Source organism: Vulpes lagopus, chromosome 6 (genome assembly GCF_018345385.1).
Source record: "Vulpes lagopus strain Blue_001 chromosome 6, ASM1834538v1, whole genome shotgun sequence".
Classification (NCBI taxonomy): Eukaryota; Metazoa; Chordata; class Mammalia; order Carnivora; family Canidae; genus Vulpes; species Vulpes lagopus.
In genome coordinates, this window is record NC_054829.1 from 117,385,788 (window position 1) to 117,413,343 (window position 27,556).

At 39.8% G+C, this 27,556-nt stretch overlaps 1 protein-coding gene across 3 annotated transcripts; it reads left to right on the forward strand.

Annotated features, from left to right (window-relative positions):
- The first annotated feature begins 15,063 nt into the window (after positions 1 to 15,063).
- Positions 15,064 to 27,319, forward strand: SPRY1 (sprouty RTK signaling antagonist 1). Of its 3 annotated transcripts, XM_041759441.1 has the most exons (3): positions 16,955 to 17,888; positions 18,132 to 18,243; positions 19,293 to 27,319. In XM_041759441.1, the coding sequence occupies exon 3, from the start codon at positions 19,348 to 19,350 to the stop codon at positions 20,305 to 20,307; it is 960 nt and encodes a 319-aa protein (XP_041615375.1). In that variant the 5' UTR covers positions 16,955 to 17,888; positions 18,132 to 18,243; positions 19,293 to 19,347; the 3' UTR covers positions 20,308 to 27,319. The 3 variants fall into 3 exon arrangements, with proteins under 3 accessions (XP_041615371.1, XP_041615375.1, XP_041615374.1); XM_041759437.1 differs by lacking the exons at positions 16,955 to 17,888; positions 18,132 to 18,243 and adding an exon at positions 15,064 to 15,226; XM_041759440.1 differs by lacking the exon at positions 18,132 to 18,243 and having other exon boundaries at positions 16,956 to 17,888.
- The last annotated feature ends 237 nt before the right edge of the window (positions 27,320 to 27,556 follow it).

A 27,556-nucleotide genomic window follows, 5' to 3' on the forward strand; every position in this document is an offset into this window, starting at 1 on the left:
AAATAATTTTCTCATCTTGGCAAATACATTGGGGAGGCCGTTCAGAATGTTAATATCAGTTGACTGGAATAATACGTAACTGCTTCTAGTTGCTCACTCAAGCCATGCCATTTCAAAATCTGCATGATTTTGTTGTGATTTTTATCCAGGCTGAAAATCCTTTTCCCTCCATCTTCTTAACTTTCAAGATAAGGTTCTAGTGCTCCAGGGATCTTCTTACCTAGGCATTCCTCCGCAGCTGGGCTCCCTCCTCTGGCCCAGCTCTGGCCCCACAGCTCTGTTTAGGTTTCTGCTATTTTACAGTGAAATTTGTCTCTCTTCTTTACCAGATTGTAAATTCTCATTCTTAGACTAAATTCCTTAAAGTCAGGGACGGTGTCTTATTTATTTTTGTATCCTTGGCCACTACAGAGAGTTTTTATGCAGTAGAAACTCAATAAATGTTGAATTAAAGAAAAATGTAGGAGAGAAGAATCATTTTCTTTTTATTGAGGCAAGGTGGATATAAATGCACAATTATTGAATTTTCATAAATGTAATTCAATATGACTGCTATCCTAATAAATAGACCTAGAACATTCCCATCATCCTAGGTTTCCTTGTGCCACTTTTCAGTCAATCCCTACTCATGATAGGTGATCACTGTTCTAATTTCTATTCTTATAGATTAGTTTTTGCCTGTTTTAGAAGTGTATAAAAATGGAATCATATGGTATACACACTTTTGTGTCTGGCTTATTTCATTTAGCCTTATGATCTTTGTGAAATCAGTCCGTTTTGATGTGTGTATCAGTAGCCCTTTCCATTTTAATGTTGAGTAATATTTCACTGTATGAATATACCACAATTTGTTTATACATTCTCTTGTTGATGGACATTTGGGTGGCTTCCAGTTTGGGGCTATTATGAATAAAGTTTTTATGAATAATCATAATACATTGTTATGAATAATCACGAGGAAATCTTTTTATGCACATATGATTTATTCTTTTTAGGAAAATATCTAGGAGACTTGCTGACTTATAGAGTCATAGGCTCTGTGTCTATGTGTGTGTGTTTGTGTGTGTGTGTGTGTGTGTGTGTGTGCTGTATAAAAAAACTGCCAAACTTTTCCCAAAGTGATTGTACCATCTTTGTGTTTCTGCCAGCAATGCACAAGCATTCTAGTTGCTCCACTTCATTACCACCATTTGGTATTGTCAGTCTTTTATAACTTTAGCCACTCTAGCAAATAAGATGGTATTTCTTTGTGGTTTTATCTCTATTTTCCTGATGAGTAGTAAATGATGTTGAGCAGCTTTTTGTGAGCTTGTTGGGATTCATATATATTCTTTTATGATGTCTTTAAATCTTTTGACTATTTGAAAATGTGGTCATTTGTCTTTTTGTTATAAATTTATAGTTCTTTATTCTGAATACAAATCAGGTATATGGATTTCAAATACTTTCTCCTACTCTGCGTATTGCCTTTTTATTTGCTTACTAGTGCCCTTTGATGAAAAGAATTTTTAAATTTTGATGAAGCCCAACCTACTTTTTTATGTATAGTACTTTTTGTGTCCTTTCTATGAAAATATTGCTTTTTCTCAAGATCATGAAGATATTCTAAGCTTTCTTCTAGAAGCTTTATAGTGTTAGCTTTCATACTTAGGTCTATGACTCATCTTGATAAAATTGGAATTGGAGACATTTTTAATAATTCAAAAAGTGTGATGAAGTCACACTCCATTTGGTTGACCTCATAAAAAAAATATGCCATTCTCTTATAAAGAGACTCTGGTCATCATTTTGAATATTGTGTGGGCTTTATACTCTTAAAGTAAAATTTATCCATTTTGAAAAAAATACTAACAGGCCTGGGCAGATAAGCAACAGACTAGAAACTCAATTACTGTGTTTTTTTCTAAACCTTTGTATTAGTTAGGACTCACTCACTAAGTTCACCTTGATTTTTATGTCTGAGTTTTTAGGTAAAATGTGATGTTATAATCTGCTTACTTCATAGCATTGGAATGAGCATATAAAATGGTCATAAAGCTTTCCTAAAACACCGAATTATGTTATAAATCTTTATCAGGTAGTGATGATAAGTTGTGAATTGTATAGAAGTTGCTTAAATTACAGACTGTCCATAAATGTCAACCCAAACCCTGGTTTTGTGCTTGGGTATCTCTCTTGGACTCCAATGTAGATGAAACTAACAACTTTTAAACCAACGTAAATGCATAACCTTTCTATGGCACTGCTGCATAACGAACAGTTTCAACCCATAGTCTCCTCTAATGAGTAAGGATTGCTACCGTGATGTATGCTCATGATCTTTACTGTCACAATGACCTGAGAGGAGGCCGAATGGTGATGTTTGCACAGGGCCTTATAAAAATACACTCATCAAATGGCACATTGTCATGGAGTGCAGGGCCACTCATTAATAACACTCTTACTCCAGGATCAAATTCCCTGTGTAGCATAAAAAACTCTCATTAATCTCATTAATTCAGAACCACTTTGCAATAATTCAGACCTGGTATATGTGATTCTTGTTCAGTAGAAAGGTCACAGTTAAAAATAGAAGGTGGAATTCAGAATGACTGCATTAAATAATTATGGGACAAGAAACTACTGTGAATTACTCTTTTTGGATCTTTCGTTTTTAATACGGAATGTACAAGACATAAGTATAAATTTATTCTTTTTTTTAAGATTTTATTTATTCATGAGAGACCCAGAGAGAGAGGCAGAGACACAGGCAGAGGGAGAAGCAGGCTCCACGCAGGGAGGCCGATGTGGGACTCTATCCCAAGACTCCAGGATCACGACCTGAACTGAAGGCAGACGCTTAACCACTAAGCCACCCAGGTGTCCTGCATAAATTTATTCTTAATGATAATTTACTGTTTAGCCTTTTTGCTAGTTAGGTTACCTCTCTCCTTCCTGCATTTCTTTTTCTCTCTTCTTTCCTTCCCTCGCTTTCTTCATCTGCAAACCCAAAACCCCAGAGTGCATGTGACCACACAGACTCACATGTATCAGAAGGAAAGAAAATGTGGCAAGAATGCTAGTCCACACTGTATCAGTGACATTTTCTGTATAAAATTAAACTTGAATAAGATGTAAATGCTTTGGTTTAAAAAGTAAAACCACACACTCTTAAAAAACATCTCCTGACATTTGCTTTTTCTTCATTTTAATAAACATTTTACTTGGTACAGTCTTTTTATTCAACATAAATCCCTTAGAGGTAGGAAATACTTCTTGCTTTTGACAAACCATATAAAACATTTCAAGGCTAGTGCCATGGTTCTGAATGCTTAATGATTTTGCTTTGGTCAGAATGTAGGCAATGAAAGATGGGAGAGGAGAGATCTAATTTATGGAGGATGCTGAATACTTCATTTCTTTGATCACTATCTTCATAGTGATCTTCATAAAGACACCAATAGTGGCATGGCACAAGAGAAAGGGCTTATATATAATGCATCTCTTGGTCAGAAAAAACACAAATTTCTCATATATTTTAGTGCCATGTGGAAAAGATTTTTTTAAAGCAGTTCATAATTATCATGTTTTTATATATATATAATGCTGTCTTGGTTATATCTATTAAATGGTAAGAGGGCTAGCAAATTAATGGTCTGAGGGAAGAAATCACTTCAGGAATTGTATCCCATACTTAGGTACTTTTCACTTATTTCTGATTTTGGTTTCATATCAACTACCTAGGAACCGTGTATCCTGTACCTTATTATCAGTGTTGTCCTGTTTCTTACACCTAACATGTGTGTATGTGTGTGTCGGGAGTATAGGTTAATAAAGGAAAGAACGAACCCTTTTCTTTTTCACTTCTATATATCTCTTGATTGAAACCTGATTGTTGGGAATCCCTGGGTGGCTCAGTGGTTTAGCGCCTGCCTTAGGCCCAGGGTGTGATCCTGGAGTTCCAGGATCAACTCCCACATCGGGCTCCCTGCACGGGGCCTGCTTCTTCCTCTGCCTGTCTCTCTCTCTCTCTCTCTCTCTCTCTCCCTGTCTGTCTCTCATGAATAAATAAATAAAATCTTAAAAAAAAAAAAAGAAACCTGATTATTTCCTGTATTAGGTATCACAAAAATAGTATTGAATTCAATGTTAAATTTGGGACCTTAAGAACAGTATTTTAGCCACTAAGATGCACATGTGTACAATGGGCCCTAAATAGGAATAAGATATCTTCAGATGTGTGAGTTGTGCTTATGATTTACCTCACAGGCACAAAGTCCCTATGATGGGCAAGGCAAAAGAAATAGGTATATAGGGAAAATCAGAGGAGCCAAAGCCTCAGATAGGTGCCATTTGTTGTGAGAAATTTGCTATTGCCAAAGACGTGATTGTTTGCACTCCTATAGTTAGCAAGCAGGATTGTGGGAGTACATCAGGCAAGATAGTGAAAATCAGCTTTATGATATCTTGATTATCAGAGTGGAGATTCAGCACTATGGAAATTTGTGTTTTTCTTTTTCTTTTTTTTTTTTTTAATTTTTATTTATTTATGATAGTCACAGAGAGAGAGAGAGAGAGGCAGAGACACAGGCAGAGGGAGAAGCAGGCTCCATGCACTGGGAGCCCGATGTGGGATTCGATCCCGGGTCTCCAGGATCGCGCCCTGGGCCAAAGGCAGGCGCCAAACCGCTGCGCCACCCAGGGATCCCTATGTTTTTCTTTTTAAAATTTGGAACTGGAATACTTAAGTAAATTGTAATATAGTATCAGTGGAATATCAGTATTTAAAGTTTTTGGAAGGTTTTTAAATAATAAACTAAAGAGCTGGTGTTCCACAGTCAAACAAATCTATCTACAAATCTCAGCCTTGCCACTTGCAAGTTGGGTACTTGTTTTGGGTACATTATTTAATCTCTTAGAGCATTAGCGTCTTCCTCTATAGATCATAATACTTAACTAATATGATTTTTGTATGGATTAAAAGAGATGATGCATATCAAATTCATAGAAAAGTACTGTCATACAATAAACTTATAGGTGTAATCTATAAAATATTATGGATTATCATAATTTTATAACAATACAGCAGAAAACAAACATAAATGCGTTTCTTCTCATTATTTAAACACATCAGAAAACATTCACAGAAAAAGAAAAAGACATCTTCCATCATCTGTGTTCTTCCACTTCCACTTTTTTTTTTTTTTTTAAGATTTTCTTTATCTTTTCGTGAGACACACAGAGAGGCAGAGAGACACAGGCAGAGGGAGAAGCAGGATCCCTGCAGGAAGCCTGATGCGGGACTGGATCCCAGGACCCTGGGACTACGACCTGAGCCAAAGGCAGATGCTCAGCCTCTGAGCCACCCAGATGCCCCTCCAATTCCACTTTGTGTTGAGCTAATTGTACTTTGTTTTCTGTCCTCATCTTCTGTCCTTGTATGAGAAAGCCCTCTTTACCTAAACTTCTCTTGCAGTCTAACCCTGAGGAAGATGTGGCATTCCCCACTTCTCAGTTTCTTCCCCAGATGGTTGTGATGGATTCCTAGTGACCAAGAGCAATGATCTACTCTGCCCCTCCATCCTCTTTACTACGGACAAGATGATCTTTCTCATGTAACTCCTCTGGTCATGCATTTTTAGCTTGAGAAATGGATTTAAAGCTGTGTTGTGTGGAGCTGCCTTTGGAGAGTCCTCTTCCCCCACTCTGTCCTTCCTTCTTTAGTGCAGCACCCCGTATCCCTTACGTATTTTGGAGTTTCATATAGCATTATTTTTGAAAAAATAGGTCACATCTAAAATGAGTTTGAGACCCACTCTTTTATAGGATAGCATGCAGTTACTTTACATGGCACAGTGTCCCCATGTTTTCTGACCCTTTCTTGGCTACTCAGACTTCTCTTAACCTTTTCCACCTCTTTACTTTCTGCTTTAACAACGTTGAATTCCTTAGGATATTCCCTGTTTATCTTGCCCTTTGTACTTTTTGCACACACATTTAGCTCTTCTAGAATGTCTTCTCTCTGTTTCCTCCCCTCCCTCCCACCTCAGTTTTGTCTCCTCTCCAACAAATCTAAGCTCAGTGTGCCTTTGTGCAACATTCCCAATTCTCCCAGGTATATATATCCATGCTTATATTTATTAGAATTATTGGTTGTAAAAAGCAGATACCGAGTCAGGCTGCCCCAATCATGAGATCTCATGGGAATCCAGGAAAAGAACCCCCAGTATAACTGCACTGCTTTAAGAGCCAAGGAGTTTTGAAAACATCAATAGTAGGTGGATGGCAGATCTTCGACGAAGTGCCCTGTTATTACAATTCAGCTATCCTTTTCTGTCTCCTTTTCTGTCTACCAACTAACTTCCTCACCCTCTATATAAGTGGGTTCAAATCCTTGTCCCGCTCCTTGTCAACTATGTAATCTGGGGAAAATACTAAACCTCTTTGTGCATCATAGGTACAAAGGTTAGATAAGAAAAGCACGAGATTACTGTAAAGATAAAATGCTAGGCACTGCATTTCATCAATTCCGGGAGGCACATTTTCATCCACATTTTAATACTTCTGAAATTTGCTTGCATCTTATAATTACTGTCTACCAGACAGGAATTAAGTCATGAAGTAGTTATTGCCTACCCACCCAGGTGTAAACTTGGTTGTTATTCCTGGCTGCATGACTCGACAACTGCAACCTCTCCGTGTTTGATGGGGAAACTATTTAAGGACCATTTGAGGCAAGGCTATGAGTTCTGGCTATTGTCTGAAAACCTTCTACTGGCATTTGTGATAAGACTAAAAAAATGCTCCAGTATCCAAACTTGGAGAGTAAGTGTTAGTGGCTTAGAAGACATCCTCACAATAATGGTGGGGTGCCCTTTTAAGAATTGTTGCATCTTTTAAGAACTGCTGCCAATGTTCTTGATGGCCAGAGCATTATGTTGTATAAAAAACACTAGCACTGATGACCGAGTCAAAAGTGATTCAGAAGAATTTGCGAGGAAGTTTTAGCAACCCTAATCTACTTATTTTGCATATATTTCGTTTCCACGTGTGCACAAGAATGATATATGATAAAAATCTATGTATAAATCAACATTAAAAGCCCTTTCAGAAATATCAGAAAGGGAGACAGAACATGAGAGACTCCTAATTCTGGGAAAGGAACAAGGGGTGTTAGAAAGGGAGGTGGAGGGGGGTGGGGGTGACTGGGTGACGGGTACTGAGGGGGGCACTTGATGGGATGAGCACTGGGTGTTATTCTATATGTTGGCAAATTGAACACCAATAGAAAATTTAAAAAATAAAAAAAAATGTAAGGATGCCTTGAAATAAAATAAAATTAAATTAAATTAAAGCCCTTTCAATAAATATAAAAGAAAATTCTAATGATAAGAACGCATTATGCCTTAGATTAACCTGCAGCATTTTTTCTTTCATAGTGGTCCGTAAAATAAAAGCATATCATACAAGTCATGACATCTTAGATTTGATTAGATGTGGTATTTTGGTTATTGTTACCTAATAACATGCATTTGCTCGTAAGTTTTATTTACCCATGGTCCTTTGTTGCCTTTTTCTTCATGACTTTGTAGCTTTATGTCATAAAATAACTGCCTTACTCTCTCCATAATTATCAGACTGGTCCAGCGCATTCTTTCTTCTTCTTCCTTTTTTTTTTCCAACTGTGTTTAGGTCCTGAGCCCACCATAATCCAATCAACTGTGGGGCGCAGTCATATAGTAGAGACTGGGACTGCTAGGGCTTCTCTAGGTATTTGTTGTCATCTTTGCATCACCAGCACTTAGCACAGCACTAATACATAGTTGCTGAATGAATGCATAAACTAAAGTGGTCTTGCAGGAAAGGGAAGTTCATGACTTATTTATTGCATACAGTTTGACAGTGAGTTATAAAGTTTTCAGTGTTTTTAAAAAATCACAATAGCATCTCTAACTGGCTATTATTAGTATTTGATCTCAATTTTTTATAAATAAAATTTGAGATCATTCTATAAATATAAATTTGAGATCTTTCATGGATTGTTTCTCCAGCATTTACACAAGTTCCTGACTTGGGAGAATTTTTCAGTAATCTCTCCTGTGCCCTAATTGATTAATTCTATAATGCAGCAAGCATACTGATTGGTGTCTCTGAAATAGCAGGATAATACATTCAACATCTTACTCCTTGGGTTGGTCAATTATAGTTATAAACATTAGTGATCTCTTATGAATACATTTCTCCCTGAAAGTCTTTTTCTTCCTATTTCTTTCAAAATTGAACAGAAGAAAATGTAAGAGATGAGTACATAATACATCTCTAACTTTTTTTATGAATTCTGAATTCCTTCACTCTGAATTCCTTCACTTTTTTTCTTTTATCATTTTTTTTTTTTTTAGGTTTTTAACCTATGCATTTTTTGGTATGAATCATGACAAAAGACTGGAAATAAAGGGACAGTTTAAGTTGTTTGTTAACCACTCAATGAAACACTTTTTTTTTTTCAATGAAACACTTGTAGGAACTACAGGTGTCTGAAGGTTAGAGCCAAAACCTGATCGAAGGGGGATGAGAACCCATGAAATAAGCAGCAAGAAAAAGAAGGCAGTATTGCATCAAGTGCTGAGTCTATTGCCATGTTCTGCAGGCACTGAAACAGGAGAACCTTATGAACCTTCACTTTGAAGGTTCACAACATTGGGGAAATTCTATAAACTTTATGTGCTCAAGTATCCTTGTAAGACTGGTTTATTCTACTCTATGTATTAAGTAAGGTCTATATCCAGTGTGGAGCTTGAACTCATGACCCCGAAATCAAGAGTCACATCACTAACTGAGCCAAGTAGGTGCCCCGTGACTGGTTTATTTTCAAAGTAAGTGTCTTTAGTATAAGTGACCAAATTGGGTGTATTTTAGCATTCTTTAAGGTTTTGTTAAACCCTGTGGGCAAATCTTTAGTCTTTTGCTATCATATCATTTAACAATTAGGCATGTAATGAAACTTCATTTGAAGTTAGAACTGGCCCTTTCTCCTCTTTTCACACTGCCACCCTGATCCAAGTTCTGGTTACCACTCATTAGATTACTGTACTCATCTCTAAGGCAGTTATCTGACACCAGCCTTTTCTTGCAGCAATTCACATAGACAAATATTTTAGGAAGATGTAACTCCTTTGCTCTTGATTTCCTCGAGATCAAATCCAAATCGTCACTGTGGCATTAAAATCCCTCTGTAATTGGTCCTTACCTTACTTTTCCAATTTGGACAGTTATGCTTTTATAAAAGAAGCCTTCCTTTCAGTCATGCCAGTCTTGTAAAACGTTGTGATCATTTGCCTATTGCCTATTTTCTCCTTCTGGTGTTTCCTTCTGCCGTGCCCTAAAGATAGATTATCTTTTTCTCTTCCTCTCCTATGAATACTACTTATTCTAGAATGAGATTTAAGGGGAGCCTGGGTGACTTAGTTGGTTAAGCATCTGCCTTTGGCTCAGGTCCTGGGATCCTGAGATCGAGTCTCATATCCAGCTCCCTGTTGAACAGGGAGCAGGGAGCCTGCTTCTCCCTCTCCTGCTCCCCTTGTTTGTGCTCTTTGTGTCAAATAAATAAATCAAATCTTTAAAAGAGAGATTCAAGTTCTCCTTCCTATAATTAGTAATACCTTATATTTATAACAATACAAATTTATGTTATGTGTTAACATAAATAACTACTTCCTTTCACTCTTGATTCTCCCCATGGCAGCAAGTGATCCTCTAAGATTTTTGAACAGTTTTGTTATTTTTATTTAGGTAGGTTGTTTTTCTTCTTAGACTTTTAGTCAGCTTGAGCACTCATCTTAATACACTGGCTCCTATTGATTTATGGGCTAACAAAGTCCAAATCCATCTTCAGAAGGGAAATATTTTTCTAATATTGATATTATTTATAATATATACACTATACCATATACAGTATTGATATACAAGATTGAGCGTATTTAAAAGAATGTGATGTGTAGGCCCAGATGCTATTTGTAATTAAGGATCTTAAAGAAAGATTTATCCAATTGTGGTATTGCTGTAAGAAGATATACCATTTCTAAGTAACCACTTTGAGTGGGAAAACATTTTGGGGTGTATATGTTGATTAAAAGTCAATATCATTACTTTATTATCTTCTCCGTTGATATTGTAACTTCAGATAGGTGCAGTGTCTTTTTTTTTCTTTTATTAGATTCTTCAAAAAAGCACCCAATGTATATAATGCATTTTTTGCAGTTTTATCGAAAACTGGTACCCTAAATCATAACACAATGTTGTAACTTAAGGGGAAAAAAAGACTACAAAAGACTGATCAATATAAATTGATGAATCCAATTTCTAGACTAACGCATTTTCTAGTTTTAATTGAAATTTGAAATGACTTCTTTCCAACAATAGGTGGCGCTTCACAGGTTTTTTGTTGTTACTGTTCATCGAAATGCACAGGCTGGATGACATACCTCTTTGCTATCAATTTTAAAAATTAGTACAAACATTAGATTCATATAGTACTTTGGTAATTGACAGAAATTATCTGTTACCATATCTGCCATACATAGTATCAAAATTAACATTATCAAAAAGAAGCAAGAGTATGAAAATATGTAGAAGGATATCTGCTTTTTTACCCTTCTATTTTCAATGTTTAAATGTTATCCAGCTATTTAAAAATATATATATATTTGCTTTATTTAATCTGAATGATCACCGAGTTTACAAATTTCATAGAAGAGATTTTATTTGCAATGAACTTTATCTTAACTAGAAGTAAAATATAAATAATTAAAAACTCCAGATAAATGTTAAAGTGATCAAGGTTCATTTAGTTTCTTAATCTGAAATTATTAACAGCTGCTCCAAAATCCCAGTTAACACACACGTGTGCCCGCGCGCGTGCGCACACACACACAGAGAAATACAATTATTTAAACCTGAGGTGAGCCTTAGGAAAACAAAAGTAAAACTGAATTAACTTGAAACAATTATAAATAAATTCATTATTTAGGGATGAAGCACCTAGAAAGAGGACTTGAAACATTTCTTCATCATACAGTGTGTTTAAGGCAATGCTAACTCACAGAATTTATGCAGAGCTATAAAGCTTAGAGCACTGCATATACCTTGAGTCCACAGTAGCGCTACAATTTGGGAAAGTGAAGGATTGTTATTAACTTCAGGTTATTGATGAAAAAGTAGACTAAGAAAAATTAAGTGTAGATCACCAAGCTAGAAGGTGGCAAAGCTGGGACCTGAACTTCCTATCATCTGACCCCTGCATCAGTTACTCTTTTCTCAATACCATGCCGTCTTCATACTTGTAGTATTTGACATAGGGACATTATGGACAAATATGGCAGATTAGCTAAAGTTATAGACCATAATATAGAAGAATGATATAGTAAAAACTCAGATTTTCAATACGTGTGGCCTATCAATTATTATTAACACATGAAATTTTTTTTTACGTGGAATTATTTAAAATGCTCCAAGAGAATTGCAAATCAAAGAAAACTCTAAGTATAAAGTCTTTTAAAAAAAATCTTGAAAGTTTTTTCTTCTTTCAGTATAGGAAATAAAGATTATAGTAGGTAAGCCCCTGGAGATGTTTTACGTTGTTTTTGTTTTAATGAAAACATGATTTTGTTTCCTTGCTGTTCTATCTTTGGGGGCAGTTACAGGTTTAAATTAACCTACATTCTTACACATTTGTCTCTGAAGATGAAGATAGCAGTAAATCGTTATGGAAATGAGAGATTGCTAACTTTTGCTAAATCAAAGATTATACTATGTGATCTATTTATAATGAGGGCATTCAGAAGTCAAATCAGTAGAAGGGATGGCTAATTTTGTTTTCTTGTGAAAAAGAAGAACAAGTTAAGGCTCAGAAGGAACAATTAATATTAAGGAGGAGGAGAGAAGAGAGGATTTATTCTTCAATTGGCTAGATAAGAAATGAAGACTGTTTTGTACTAGGGCAAGATATTTCCTTATACAACCTTACCATGTGGATTTAGTTAGTAAAATCTTTGATATATAGTAGTGATGCAGTTTGTCTGAACTCTTGTCACTTTGATTCTCTGTAAAGGCATATGACACTTAAGGAATAGAGGGCAATTCAGAGCCCTTCCATGTACATTTCTTTTTTTTTTTTTCTTACAACTTGAAGAAAAATAGAATCACTTGTGACAAAGTACATAAATGATTAGTTGTAGAATTATAGAGTGGACAGAAACTCTACAAATCATTCAGTGCAATTTACTCAATGTATTGTTTGATTTGCCCACTTCCAGAATTTGAAACCAATACGGAACATTTGTGTTTCAAATAGGGCAGAAGGATGAGAATGAAGCTTATGAAAATAAAGAGAATGTTTATGGAAAATTTACAGAATAGGTTGGTCTATTTCTGTCAACTACAAAGACTGTTTACAAAAGGAAACTGAAAATAAAATGGCCTATCCTTGCCAGCTTTTCTTGGGAAGTATAGTAATATAGTGACTATTGCCCTAAAAGGAAAGTAGAGACTTACTTCCATTCTTGATTCTTCATTAATTTATTAGATACTTATAAGCTATTTTACCAACTTATGTGATTATTTTGTTTCTCAACAAGATAAAAGATTGTACTTTTTACCATGAATTCACAGAAACACAGGGAGAATTAATAAGGTATTTTTTTTCAAGAGCTTGGAACACATTATGTTTCTGCTACTTTGGCAAATAAAGTAGATAAATGAGTAAGTTAAGCTTTTCAGTACTATACTCTTTTTTTTTTTAATCACTAGCAGTTGTGAGGAGTTACCAGATTGTTTTTTCATTTTATTTATTCTTTTTTCAAAAATCAAATCAGCGGAAGAGATGGCTATTCTTGTTTTTACACGAAAGTGAACAACACATCAGGGCTCACTCTTCATTCCACCTTATTCTTCACAAAATTGATTTTATTCTTTTAGACATATCTTAATTTTTTTTCATATCTTAATTTTGAACTGAAAATTATTGTAAGATTTTCCCATGCATATTTACATTGTTTTTCCTTTCCAGGAAAATGTCATGCTCCACTTATCCATTTCTAGCTAAGGCAAACTGAAATTAAACCTACTAAATAAAGAACAAGGTTTATTTTAAGCTAAAAGTTTAGAATTTTTACCAAGTCCTCTGAGTTGTAGGCAATCAAAAGATTGTATTAAATGTCTTCTAGATCAAGGTGGCAAGACAATATCTATATTTATTTGTAACCTAATATTGAAAACATATTGATGTATTTTATTGCTAAATGATGTAAAGGGTCATTGGTCAATGTGGTTTCTTGATTTTAAATAGAACATGACCCATGATGATGGTGTTATAGATAAAACTTCACAGATTTAATTTATTATTGTAATTCAAAAATACTTAATCACACAGATTGTAATTCAATACATCTGTGGTTGAAACAGTTTGAAGCTTATTTGTAACAGAAATCTTTCAACTATATTTTAGTAGGATTATGGAACTAGTGTTCAGTGCTCCCTCTCCTGGTTTTATCATATTGGTGAACTGACCTCTCATCCTAAAATTGTGGTGATAGCTGAGAAGACAACTTTGAAGAACCAAACAGAATACTCTGATATGATATTCTATCTCTGATTTGACTATTCCAAATCCATTCATAATGGCCAAGAGACCTATCCATAAGTGGTTAAACTTCATTGCATCCCAAAATATGAGATCCAAGAAAAAAGAAAATATCTACAAAATTGATTTTATCCTTTTACCCTATTTTGGTTTTATAGTAAGAGTGAATATGTAGCCTTTTGGCCTCATTCTTTTTTTTTTTTTTTTCTTCATTCTTGTTTTGTGTTATTTTCTAGGGATGCTTTCTTCTTGTTGATGGTCTTAGCAATGCCCTAGCTTCCAAAAGAGGTTAATTCCAAATACAACTTTAATGTTTTAAAGTGCTCAAACATTGAAAGTCTAGAAAACACTAGTTTCAACAGAATCATTTGTCATAGTAAAGAAGGAGCTTAAGCATTGAAAATTCCCATACCTAAATTTATACATGGTTTAGATTCTGGAGTTTTGTTTTGTTTGCCTTATTTTGTCAAAGACTAAGCTACTTATATCTAGTACCTGGAAAAAATACTTCTCTACTTACTATATATATTTTTGGTTTTTAGGTATCTTTTTAAAAGATGTGCTCTGTGGAACCTTAACTTTCACATACAGTTATCCTCACTGCAGCATAAAGTACACAATTTTTATAATAAATGTCTAAAATCCCATAATTTGTAAGAAAACAAAAGGTGAGTTTCCTACTGATTAAAATACTTCCCCCCCCCCCCAGTAACACAACATATATCATTAAGAATTATAAAACTTCTTGGTAAATTATTTCTATTTTAATTGATTTCCAGTTGGCTGATTTTTAAAAATAAATGAGTTGGTTGCAGGTTTTTTTTTTTTTTCAAAATTATGGAAATCAATTACAAAATTGAAGGAAGTTGGGATTTTTAAATTCGATTTTTAGGAAATTATATCACAAGACAAGGTAGAGCACTTACTATAAAATCTACAGCAGGAAATTTCACCTTTATGAGGTAACGTTATATACATTTGCAGTAAGGAGTGTCACCTTTTGAACTTTCAGATTTCACACATTCTGAATTTGGCTTTAAATAGTAACTGTAATGTTACATCATCATCTTTTTAATATCAATATACATTTTCTCTCTGGCTGATCAGAAGTGATGGTTTGGCATACGACCTTTTTTTTAATCTTCTTTTATTCCTCGAAACTATTTTCTAATTCAACCTTAAAGACAGTGTCCGCCAATCCTTTGAGACTGATGACTAAATTTATAGGGTTCTTCTGTGACAAACTGCACTTGTAGGGTCTTTAGAGGCCATCTCCAATTTTTAGAGGATGTTTGTCACCCACGAGTGTACAGGGCAACATTTCCAAGTTGGTGCACACGCACGAGAGAGGGAAACGACAGTTGGAGAAATCCTGTTCCAGGTTTTCAGGCAGCCCGAATGATTGACACATGATATCACTGGAGGCGTGTCCTGGAGTGGAGGTGGAGGTGGAGGCGAGCTGAAATTCTGCGGAGCTGGAGTGGGATTGCTCTGTAAGGCACGCAGTGGTTTGCAGAGTGATAGCAGCAGACAGAGCTCCTTACCCTGGATAAGGAACAGCTACAGTCGCTGTAAATGTGCCTGAAAAGCAATTTCCAATCTTTGCGTTAGGTAAGAACTGTTTCCTTCCTTTCATTCCGTAGGTATTTTAGGAAAGCTTAGGTGAGAAATGTTGGCTTTTGCAAGGAACTGCACATTTCTTTGAACTCGCTTTAGATCTAAGATTACTGGTTGCATTTCAAATTACCAGTAGCATTCCCAGTGCTAAGACGAATGCTCTTGAAAAAAAGTAAACGCTACTGCTAAGAGGAAAAAGTAGGGTCCTTTTCTTTTCTTTTTTTCTTTTTCCTTTTTCTTTTTTCCTTATCCGAACAAGTCTGAAGCCTGAAACGGTCGGTTGTGCGAAAAACAGGGTGGTTTTTGCCGAAGAGGGGCTGGCACTCGGTGTGTGGACCAGTGCGTGTTGGTTTAGGCATTGTTGGCGACCGAATCCCGAGCGGAGCGATTGTCTAAAACCTGAATTTCCCGTCCCCTGTGTATTGATCTCCAATGCGCAGAGGCGTTGCTTGAACGTTGTTTGAACTCCTGGCATTCCGAGGGGCAAGAGCACTTGGGCAAAACGTGCAAGACGGCATGTTACTTGGTTCGCTGCTGACACGCCGACCGTGCGCCGGCCTGTCAATCACCGCGAGCAGCAACAGCCAGCACATGGCAGCGGGGCTGCGGGCGGCGGGCGGGCGGCGGGCGGGCGGCGGGCGGGCGAGCTGGCGGGCGAGCTGGCGGGCAGCCCACCCCGCTCCCCGCTCCCCGCTCCCCGCTCCCCGCTCCCCGCTCCGCCCGGGCGGCCGAGCGCGCGGCGCGTCCCGCTGCCTGCGGAGAAAGGGCAACTAATGTGCTGTTGTGTTTTGTTTTCCGATCGCCGATCCTCGGGAGCAGGCGTTGCGGCCGCGGACCCGGAGGGTCGGAGGACCGGGAGCGCGGCCGCCCGGGAGAGGCGGACCCAGGACCAGAGTTCCGGGGGCCGCGGTGCCCCCCACTTGCCCGGCGCGCGGGATCGGGAAAGTGCCTCGACCTGCGCGGGGGCGGGGGGCACGAAAGACGACGCCCCGCCTCTTCCCTTGGGAGGAATCCCCCCAACCTCGCTCCCGTCACCGCCACCCCTAAAACGGCGGGGTTAAAACACAAAACAAAACAAAACAAAAACCCCAGAATATCCCACCCCCCCACCCCCGCGCCCGCGCCCGCCCCCGGGGGAGCCGCAGCCCCAGCCTCGCGGGCGTGCGCTCCCGGGCCGCGCCGGGGCCTGCGCGGTTCCGCGAGCCGCCCGGAGACGCCGGTTCGAGCCCCGTGCCCGGCGCCGCGGAGTCTCGAACGCCCGTGACGTGGGTTTTTCAGTCGTCGGGGGCCGCCTCCCCCTCCTCGGCCGCGGGGAGCGCTCGGAGCCCGAGACAGGACCGTCGCCGAGCACCGCGTGCCCGTCCGGGGTTTTCCTGCCGTTTTCTGAGACTCGAGAGCCCTCTCGCAGGGGACTTTTTTTTTTTTTCTTTTCTTTTTCTCCCCTCCCCGGCTCGCGGGAAGGGGGCTGCGGGAGAGGAGCCCCCGGGGTGGCTGTGCCTCCGGAGAAGCGTCCCCCGCAGCCGGGAGGCGGCCGCGGGGGGCGCCGCTGCCCGCGGGGGGCGGGGGAGGCCCGGCCTCGCGCCCTCCCCGCCGCGCCTGATGCGGCGCCTGCTCGCTGCCGCCCGCCGCGGGACCTGGGCCGGGTCGCGCCGCTCGGGCCGAGGTGAGTGTCCCGCGGCCTCCGGGCGCCGGGGGGGGGGGGGGCGGGGGGCGGCGCCGCGCGGCAGGTGCGGGCCCCGGGGCTCGCGGCCCGTCCCCTGGAAGGGCGCTCGGGGGGGCTGTTGGCTCCCTGGCGGGCTGCGGGCGCAGACGCGGCGGGGGGCGGGGCGGGGCGGGGGCGCGCGTGGGCAGGAGGGGAGCCCCCCCCCCCCCGATCCGCGCTGACCCCTGGACAGAACCGGGCTGCGCCCGAGCCGGCGGCGGCTTCCTTCGCGTTTGGCGGGGCGAGGGGAGGGGAGAGGGCGCTGCCGCTTTAAAAACGGGAAGTCCGCCCCCCTGAGGTAATGGTAACCTCAGCCTCCTCCCCTCCTGCCCGGGGAGCGGGAGCGAGCGAGAACTTGTTTTCATTCATAACTTTTTCCCTTTCCTTCCTCTCCGTCAACTATTTATCCGCCGCTCCCCGCGCTCGGGTTGCAGAGGGCGCAGCTCGGCCGCGGCCACCGGCGGCGCCGCAGGACTGGGGGCCCGCCCGCCTCTCCCCGGGACCGCTCCCGCGCGCCGTGGGCCGGGGCGGGCTGGAAGCGCCCGGGGCTCCCGGGAGGCGCAGCCCGCGAAGGTCCCGGCCGCCGAGGCCCGTCCCCGCGGGCGGCGCAGGTTGCCGGGGGCGCGCGGGCGCCTGTGGGGACGCGCCGGGCGCCGGCGCCGCGGGGCACGGCCGCGCCGTCTCGGTCGCGGGGATCTTCACGGCCTCGGGGGCGACGACCGCGTGAAAGATGCGGCCGGTGCCCTTGCCCCGCTGCTCGTAGCGCCGCGGCTTTGAGCGTGTGGGATGTGCCCGCGCGCCGCGGGAGGCCCTGCCCTGCGAGCCCCGGCTCCGAGCGCCTTGCCGGGGGGGATGAGGTCGGTGTGCGCGGGGGCTCGGGCTGTGCTCGCCGCGCCGGACTGCGGCGCTAGACCCGGCAGGTCAGCAGGGCGCTCCCCCTCCGGTGCACAGAAGGTGAAGTGGGGCCGGGGCGGGGCCGGGGCGGGGGGTCTCGGCCGCGGGGACTCGGGTCGGGACTCGGGAGGCCGCGTGTGAGGCTGGGTCCGCCGCCTTTCGGCCCAGGCAGTGGCTGGAGCGGGCTTCTCGCAGCCTCAGCCCTGAAGCTGGTGTTGCTGGCTCAAGAGTGGTAGTTGAGAATGGACATTTTTTTTTTTTCTTTCTTTCTTTCTTTCTTCTTCTCATTCTTGAATTGGGAAGGATCTGTGGGCGTCAGGAGGAGTTTGCGTGAGAGCTGCTCTGGCCCGCTGCTAACTGAAAATGGAAATTCGGTGTTTCGCGGCGTGTGCGTGTGAAGGGCGCGTCCCCGCAGGTTAGAGACGGGACTTGCTCCCGGTGCGGGCACCTCGGAGACGCTCATTTTAATCAGGATTTTACTGTCCTCGTGACAACAAGTAGTCGGCCCAGATTTGGCAGTGCTTTGGGAAATCCAGGTCTGTCCCGTAAAGACGGATTTTAAAATGAGAGGAAATGCAGGCAATTAAAATGGCCCGGGTTTCCCCAGACTGCTTTAAAGGCCTAATACTTGTGCACGAGAGTTATCTTGTTATGTGAGTGAGCCCTTCCTTTAAACTTTAAAAAAAAAAAAAAAATCCTTTCGTGATTTCAGATTTGAATGCTTTTTAACATCACAGCGTTGTACGCCGAGTTTTGTGCGCGTGCTTCAGAGCTGCAAGACCCCGAGAGCTGTTTTCTATATTCACTTTTGCATCTTGTAGATGAGTAATGAGCAAGCTTTAAAATCCTGGTTTCTGTGGAAAACGCCCTCTTATTTTGAGATCCCATTTTATTTGCAGTCTCCTGGATTTTTTTTTTTTTTTTAACGCGTGCAGTATACCTCGACTGGTTTCCTTATTATCAATCTAATGCTTGTAACAGCAAACAGCAGAAAGGCAGACGCATCAAAGCCATTCTTAATTTTTTAAGAAGTGGATATTTTCTTTTATGGAAAATACCAGTGAGCTAATGGCTGAGCTTTCTCTAGATGAAAGCTATTCCAGGGCCTATACTCAATATTCCCTAGAAGGGCATACCCCGTTTTAATTATTTGTTAGATTCACAAACAGGAAGATAATACTTCTGGATTCTGCCTTTTGGAAGTTGAAAAAAACTTTTAATTTTTATGGCATGGGGTCTCTTGCTTGCATTCTTTTTCTATGATGTGGTCCTCAGCCTCTTGGAATTGGACCCTGGCCAGGACCCCAGCATCATTGTAATCCGCTGATGAAGGAGATCATTACCAGGTGGTTTAGGCAATTTGTGACTTGACAGGATTCCCCCACCCCCCCAAAAAAATGCTTCCTGTCATTTATTTTCTTTCTCTGTTTTTTTCTTTTTTTTTCATTTTTGGTTTCCTTTTAGGATTTCAGATGCATGCCAGGTTTCTACTGATTGCCAGAATTCGAGATCACTACACATGGATCCCCAAAATCAACATGGCAGCGGCAGTTCATTAGTTGTGATCCAGCAGCCTACCTTGGATAGCCGTCAGAGGTTAGACTATGAGAGAGAAATTCAGCCTGCTGCTATTTTGTCTTTAGACCAGATCAAGGCCATCAGAGGCAGTAATGAGTACACAGAAGGGCCATCTGTGGTGAAAAGACCTGCTCCTCGAACAGCACCAAGACAAGAAAAGCATGAAAGGACTCATGAAATCATACCGATCAATGTGAATAACAACTATGAGCATAGACCTACAAGCCACCTGGGACACGCAGGACTCTCAAGTAATGCCAGAGGCCCCATTTTGAGCAGATCGACCAGCACTGGAAGTGCAGCCAGCTCTGGGAGCAACAGCAGTGCCTCTTCAGAACAGGGACTGTTAGGAAGGTCACCACCAACCAGACCAGTCCCTGGGAATAGATCCGAGAGGGCAATCCGGACCCAGCCCAAGCAGCTGATTGTGGATGACTTGAAGGGTTCCTTGAAAGAGGACCTGACACAGCACAAGTTTATTTGCGAACAGTGTGGGAAGTGCAAGTGTGGAGAATGCACAGCTCCCAGGACCCTGCCCTCTTGTTTGGCCTGCAATCGTCAGTGCCTTTGCTCTGCTGAGAGCATGGTGGAATACGGAACCTGCATGTGCTTAGTCAAGGGCATCTTCTACCACTGCTCCAATGATGATGAAGGGGATTCTTACTCGGATAATCCTTGCTCCTGTTCACAGTCACACTGCTGCTCTAGGTACCTGTGTATGGGAGCCATGTCTCTATTTTTGCCTTGCTTACTCTGTTATCCTCCTGCTAAGGGATGCCTGAAACTGTGCAGGGGGTGTTACGACTGGATCCATCGCCCAGGCTGCAGATGTAAGAACTCCAACACTGTTTATTGTAAGCTGGAGAGCTGCCCCTCCAGGGGTCAGGGTAAACCATCATGATTTTTGGAAGTGGGTTGGACCTCCTGAACTTCTGGCTTTCAAGCTGTGGCTCTTAAAAAGATTCTATTAGATACTGGTTTTATTTTCTTTACAATTTTCCCGCCTTTCTCCCCCTGTTCCCAAGGTTTGACTCATGGATCTTAACTCTTCTCAAACGGATGATCTTCAGTAAGAGTGGACTGTGAAACTGCACCTGGTTCCCACTTACAGCAAGAGCCTCTGCCATCCACTGAAGAGGGTATTGAGAGCTAGTGGGCTTTTTTGTGTAGCCTTTCTGTTCTGCAAGCAGCTTTTCAGAGTTGTTGTATACGTGAACATACCTAGCTAGACACCTACCCAGTCACTCTACAGTGATTTGATTTGGGTACTCTGGGAGCAGGGAAAATGATTTTTAAAGAAGCAACGTTTTTATTGCTTAAATAAGCTATGGTATTAAGTCTGTCTCCAGTTAGGGCTATCTTCATAGCATTGGACCCTCAAGAAGCGTGGGGGATATATTTTTGTTATAACATAAAAGTTTTTCCTTTAACCACTGCCCTTTACTTGCCCCCAAAGTTCTCTTTCCTCAGTTTCTTATTCTGCAGGTGCCAGGTATTTTTCTTTCGTATGTAATCTTAGATTTGCTTTACAATGTAAATCTTCACATTGGAGATATATTGGTTGTATCTTGCTCATCTTTATTCTGGCTTTCATATTTGTGAAGGATTCAACTGCCTTCCTTCCACACCCCACACTTTTTACCAAATTTCTCATCATTGAGGGCACTTGGGTAACTGAAGTTGATATTTATAGCTGATCGATCTATAGGTGTCACAGAATTATGCTGCCTAAAGTGATCTTGGCCCCTTAATGGTCCTTTTGGTCCCTTGGTGAGTTAACAGCTGAGTAATTCTAATTTTTTTGTGTGTGTTTTCATCGCCTTAACCACAAATTGTGGTGCTTTTTGTATATTTTATGTATAAATCACAAAGTTGAATTCTGACTATTTTTAAGACAAAAGTCTGTTAAACTTTTTTATTGTAAAGAATATTTATTATGCGAATCTCTATTATTTTATGATATTTATTGCAAAAGACTGTTGAAATGTACTCATGTCTGAATATAACAAAATATCAATACGTAACGGAAAATAAGGTGACACGAAGAAAGTACATATGTTAACTATAATGCAGAAAATATATTAATTAATGAAACTGTCTCTTGATTCCTTCATTTATTAGCCTGTACTATTATGGTGGTGATCTTTGTCATTTGCTTTGACTCTCTTCATACGCACCCATTTTATTTCTTCTCTTTAACGTACTGAATCTAGACAGAGGTGATCTCTAATTTTGAACTGGCTGTTTCCTGGAAAAGGCATTAATCAAAATTTTGTGATCCCAATTGTTTCAACAGGTGCCATAGTGAATCACTTTATAAAGTGAATGTTTTTTGGAATTAATATTAATAGTCACTCCCTGCTTTGGCTGTTTTGTAAGCAAGATGTTTTGTATATATCATAGATTTTTGGAATGGAACTTATCTGTAATTTTTCAAAAATGTTCATTTTAATTCTCGGGTTAATCAGAAATTAGTCTTCAACAGTAAAACTTAAGGAACTGAGTTCTGTAGGTATGTTAGGGGCTTCTGGCACTGTCACTTTAATAAAACATTCTAGACGTTAGAGTACACCAAGGAAATACATCACATTATCAAAGAGATGTTTTAAAAACATTCCCGTCCCTACCGTTTCATTTTCTCGAAGTCTTGATGTGGTCTGATCAAGTTACATACAGTCACACTCTGTGGAATAAGAAATCTAAGGGCCTGAAACTTTATATAAAAGTAAATATTTTTATTTTTTAGTCTACTGAAACCACTCATAGCTAGAATCTTTGGGGCCTGATAAAATTTTGTTTATGTGAATCTTCAGACTCAGTTTTACCAACCTCCCATGCCTAGGTGGTATGTCAAACTTGAATAGTGCTCTGCATTTCAGAATAAGATGGTGACATAATTTGAACCCACAATTCAGACTACCAAAATTCTTACCTGGCTTTTTTTGTTTTGGTCATTGTTTTTTGGGGTGATTTGGCTGCTAGTTTTAGGAGTACGTGTTCTTTGTAAATAAGCTTTGATTTTGTTTTAATTGGACAAGGTATGAGTGATAGGAACTTGTTTAATGCTTTTTCTTAAGCCACTAAACCTACTAGTTGGCATTGTGACACACCTGATATAATCAAAAAATTTCTCTGTGCTCTGAAAGCAGGAACATTTTAGAAATGAATATTTGTTTTGGAGGCTACCTTATGATCTATAGTATTTCAAAATGTGAAGTTATTTTCTCGCATAGTCATTATGTAATGTTATCACTGGTCCCTTAATACTGGGTTTTTGGTTGAGCTTGGCTCCTTAATGAAGTGTATAAACACAGGCTCCCTCAAAATACTGTGTAATTTTTTTCTGTTATTCAGACTCAGTATAATTAGGATCTGGTATAAGAGCTGTCTGTAGCTATAATAGCCAGACTAAGAAGCTGTAGCTTTTATTGAAAGAAATTTATAACTTTTATGAGAATGAGGTATGTTGTGGAGTTTTAACTTCTGGCTATATGCAGAATACATAAAAATGACAATATTAAGATGTGGTCTGCTGCTGCTACATGCATTCTGGCATAATGTCCGGCCCATATGTGAAAGTAGCATTAAGTTAGAAGTTCACTTCTGACAAGCTTGTCAGGTGTCAAAGCATAAACACTTTGAAAACTACCTCCTTTGTGATGGTTTAAACCTAGGAGGAAAAAAATATTAGAATTTGTCCTCATAAGTGCTTATGAGTCCTAGGCTTTTCAACCTAATATTGATCATCATTTTAAAGTGCTAAGGCTTTGAGAGCAACCAGCAAGCAAAGCTGAAATTCCTTACCGTGCCACTACAACTTATTTGATACTTCTGAATGAAAACATACCATGTAGATGGGATATCCTTCTTTCCTTCTTCCATGATTTTGTCCTATTCCTCAACTACCACAGCTTAACAGAATGAATATTTGTGTTAAGTAGTTCCTTTCCAGTGTATTTTCTGACTGCCAATTTTTTCATTTCAGAGAAGTTTTATTTAGATAATTTAATTGTGAATAAAACCAATATGGGATTTCTATAATTGAGTAGTTTCCTGTCAACAGAGTTTATAAAATATGACCCAGCAGGAAAATTAACTGTGACAAAGTAGATATACTTTTTGTGAAGGCTTAAGGTGAAACCTTAAATTATAGTCTGTAATAATTATTTTTGTTATTCAAAGTCCAAGCCATAGAAAATTCCAGTTATTAAGAAAAGTGAAAATGTAAAAAACAAAACAAAACAAAACAAAACTTTAAAGTGAAAGGAAGTGAATTAAAAACTAGTTCTGTTTTTATCCTGATATGGATATTGGAACCAAAGTCCGAGGATTCATTTCCAGAAGACTGATTTAATTTTTGAAATTGTCCCCTTTTCTTAAATACCTCCCACTCCGTTTTTAAAGTGATGTATTTCATGACAGGTTTTGTGTATAGCTCTTTAGCAAAAAAGTATACTCCCTTTTTCAAGCCATGAAATACTAGAACAAAAAAGAGGGTCTAGGCAGTTCTCTTATAACCTACCCTACCTCCCACCATATATATTCGTTTTAATTGCAAGAGTGTTTTATGTTTTTAAACACCTTGAAAACAAAACTTTTAAGTCTTCCTTTTGGCCAGTTGACAGTTGGAGGACTTTTTTTCCCATAATTTCACTGATTCCATATAATAAAAATAGCCATGTACTTACTTGAGAAGTTACTGATTCTTCTAACATTTTCTCACACTATTACCAAGCCATTTTGCTATATTTACTGAACGTCTGCTGTGTGCATTACTCTATATGCAGAATTCTAGAGCTAGAAGTAGGTTTAAGTGTATCTTGCTTAATACTTCTCAACTATGTGTGGAAAAGTTTTTCTATTTCAGAAAAATCTCCAGGGGAGGAGCTTTGTATTCTGTATTAAAAAGCTTCTTGGGTGATTTTTATCAGACAGTTTTGAAACTGCTCTTTTAGCTTGAAGTTTTCATTTTGAGGATGTACAAACACAGCCCTAGCTTGGAAGATAAACTTCATGTACATTCATGTAACTAGAGTACAGCCAGGACTCCTTCATCTGATACAGGATTTTCTTCATTTCTTAGCTGCAGGCCAGTACCTTTGTGTTGCACATTAGCTTTTACCGTTCCATTCTCTGCCAGGAAGTTTTTACTTCATTATTAATGTATTTGACTATAATTTAGGAAATGGAATGTTTATCTGCATACATTATTTGCCCCTAGCTATCAGGAATAAGTAGCACATGACTTCATTGCCACGATTATTTTTTACATGTTAATATTAAAGTTAACAACTTCACTGGAAAACAGCATGTGTGCTTCCTCTGGCCAGGTCTATATAGTAATAATATGACAAATTGATTTAATCAGTTTGTAAAAGGTAGTAGTAAATTTGCACCTAGATTTAAGGATTTAGGTGATGTTACTTCTTACCATTGTTTTGGTTGCATTAAGATTACAGTGATTAAAAAGCAAATTTAAATGTCCTATTTTGCATTTTTAAAAAGATTGATATTATTAGATGGTCGAATCATACTAGATATGATGATAATTCTAATTGCAAAAACTATCAGAGAACCTAGAACTGTTTTGAATTGGGCATTTTTGGGGAAATGTACGAGAAGCTTCTACCGTTCACTAGTAGACCAAGAGTTTGTTTTGATAAATATAGAATCATAATTTTAGTGCTAGGAGGAAACTTACAGGTCATCTAATCCATCTTTAGAGATGAGAAATCAGGTTTGGAGGTTAGTTACCAAAAGTTATGATCTAGTTGCCAAAAAACAAAAACTTTATTAAAAACTTCTTGCTGTATATGTGAACATGTGGTAAATAGTTGGAAGGAAGGAAAGGTTAGTTGGAAGGGGGATTTGAACAAAAGTTCCAGGTTAATTTATAAATTATAAAATTGAACAAATTTGTTAAAGCACAGTGGATGAATGTCAGTTCAAGGCGGAGAAATAAATGCCATAAGAAGAGAGTGAGATAAAACTAGTTGAGTAAGTTTGATGTAAGAAAACAGTGTGTTTGAGAAAACTGACTTCCAGTGTGGCTAGCTAGCAGTGAGTGGCTCTTAATTTTAGCTATGCTTTAAAGTCGTCTGAGAATAAAAACTAACAACAAACAAAACCTGTGTTTAGATCCCATCTTGGACTGCTTCAATCAGAATCTCTGGGAGAAAGGCTTGGGCTTTTGTTTTTCTTAACAAGCTCTGAGATGATTCTAAGGTACAGCCACAGTCCAGAACCTCTGAATTTGATTATAGGTATGTGGGGAATTGTGGGAGATTAAAATGGCAGGTATTAAGATAAGGAGGCTAATTTAGAAAAAGAAAGCCAGAGGTATTAAGAATCGGAACTGACAAAAAAAAAAAAAAATCGGAGCTGACTTGGAGGTTAGGAAGAATGAAAATAAGAGGTCAATGTGAGGAGCATTACAAATGTTAAATCCATAGGACTTTGCTGTTATTCATATGTGGGTTTGAGATAGAAGAATTGAAAATGATTCTGAAGGTTTAGACCATGGTGGATATGCAAATGGTAGTTCTGTTAAAAGAAATGGGTGGGATTAGTTTAGTTTAAGAGGTATGTGGAGTAGGAAAAGTTATGAATTCTGTTGGAATAAACTTAAAGTGTGAATCAGTTATCAGCAGGTCATTGAAAAAACTGTCCAGGGCTTAAGAAGGATGGGCAATGGCTGTGATCCACATGGGGGTGATAGGGAATCTGTAGCATAGACCCCTAAGGGAAAGAAAGGCTAGGGACAAAGCCTTGAGGAACATAATCTCTATTTAGGCGAAAGAGGGAGGATATAGAGCCAATAGATAAGCGCGGTAGTCAAAGAAGGATAGGCACCAAGCGATTGGTGTGTTTTAGAAAGACTTTCAGTATGGAAATAAGTAAGTAGGTATCAAAAGCTGTGGAGACTCCCAGCTAGATTTGGTGAGTGGTATTTGGGTGAAATTGTAATCACCAGATTGCAAATAATTAGGAAACACGGGTGGTAGGTCAATGCAGGTGACAGCTCTATTCATTCTAGGATTTTTGAGATGGTAACAAAGTGGAGGTAGGTAACAGCTGAGGAACATTTTTAGAATAACAAACCTGAACCTTTTCGTAGGAAGAGAGCAAGGGTATTTGAGAAAGCGATGGGGCAGAGGAGAGAGCTGAAGGAACGGAATTCCGAGAGGGAGGAGGGTCTGGAAGAGAAAGCACAAAGGGTTGCTTTAATCCTGGCAAGAACAGCTCTTCTCCCAGAGGAAAGAATAAAGAAGAGGAGGAAGCAAAAGGTCTAGGGGAACTGTAAGACAGAGAACAAGGAAGTTGTAGAGACAGACACACCCTAATTTTGATTAAAAGATGGTCTTCTGTTGACAGGTAAGACCCATCTGGCACTGAAATTGGTTCTTAAGGGCAGAGGTCTCAAATAGCTAGATGTGGGGATACTAGTGCATGGTCAGCAAGAACTAATGACGTGAAGAGCAGTGCCCAGAGCTCAGCTCAGGTTCAACAGAGGATGTTTTGTGGACCTCTAAGCATTTTCAGATTTTATCTAGACATGGCTTATGGCTGGTTAAAGGAACAGTTAAGGCAATCAGGAGCCAATAAGAAATGGTGAACTTGAAGGAGGTCAGGAATTTTAGGGCAGTAGTCTACATGCTGAAATGACTGGTCAGAATAACTGCATAAAGTTTCCGATGAGGATGAAATAAATACAGGTTTACGGTATCTAAATAGGAAGGATTTTTCAGGCCAACATCTTAGAAGGTGGGCCGTTTTTAAATGCTAAAGAATTCTGGGGTTTCTCTGTGCTGATGAGTAGCTGAGGTAGAGAGATTTTTGGAGCTAGAGAGGAAGAGAAGAAAATAGACTATGAGTTAAGAGTTGTTAATTTAGGTATTAAAATACCAGAGGTAGAGATGGAGAGGAAGATTTAGAGGCTGGTGTTTGGGAAGGATGTTTTTAGACAGTTTAACTTGCTTTTAAGCTAACGGATTATAATTAAGAACTGATAAAAATGTAAGTTTTCTTCATAAGGAACGAACAAGTGGAGTAGAATTTATTTCAAATGGGATGTGCTCCATTCATAGCACAAACTGCCTGTTAACAAGATCAGTTACTGAATAAAGTAAATATCTTCATGAAAATTGATT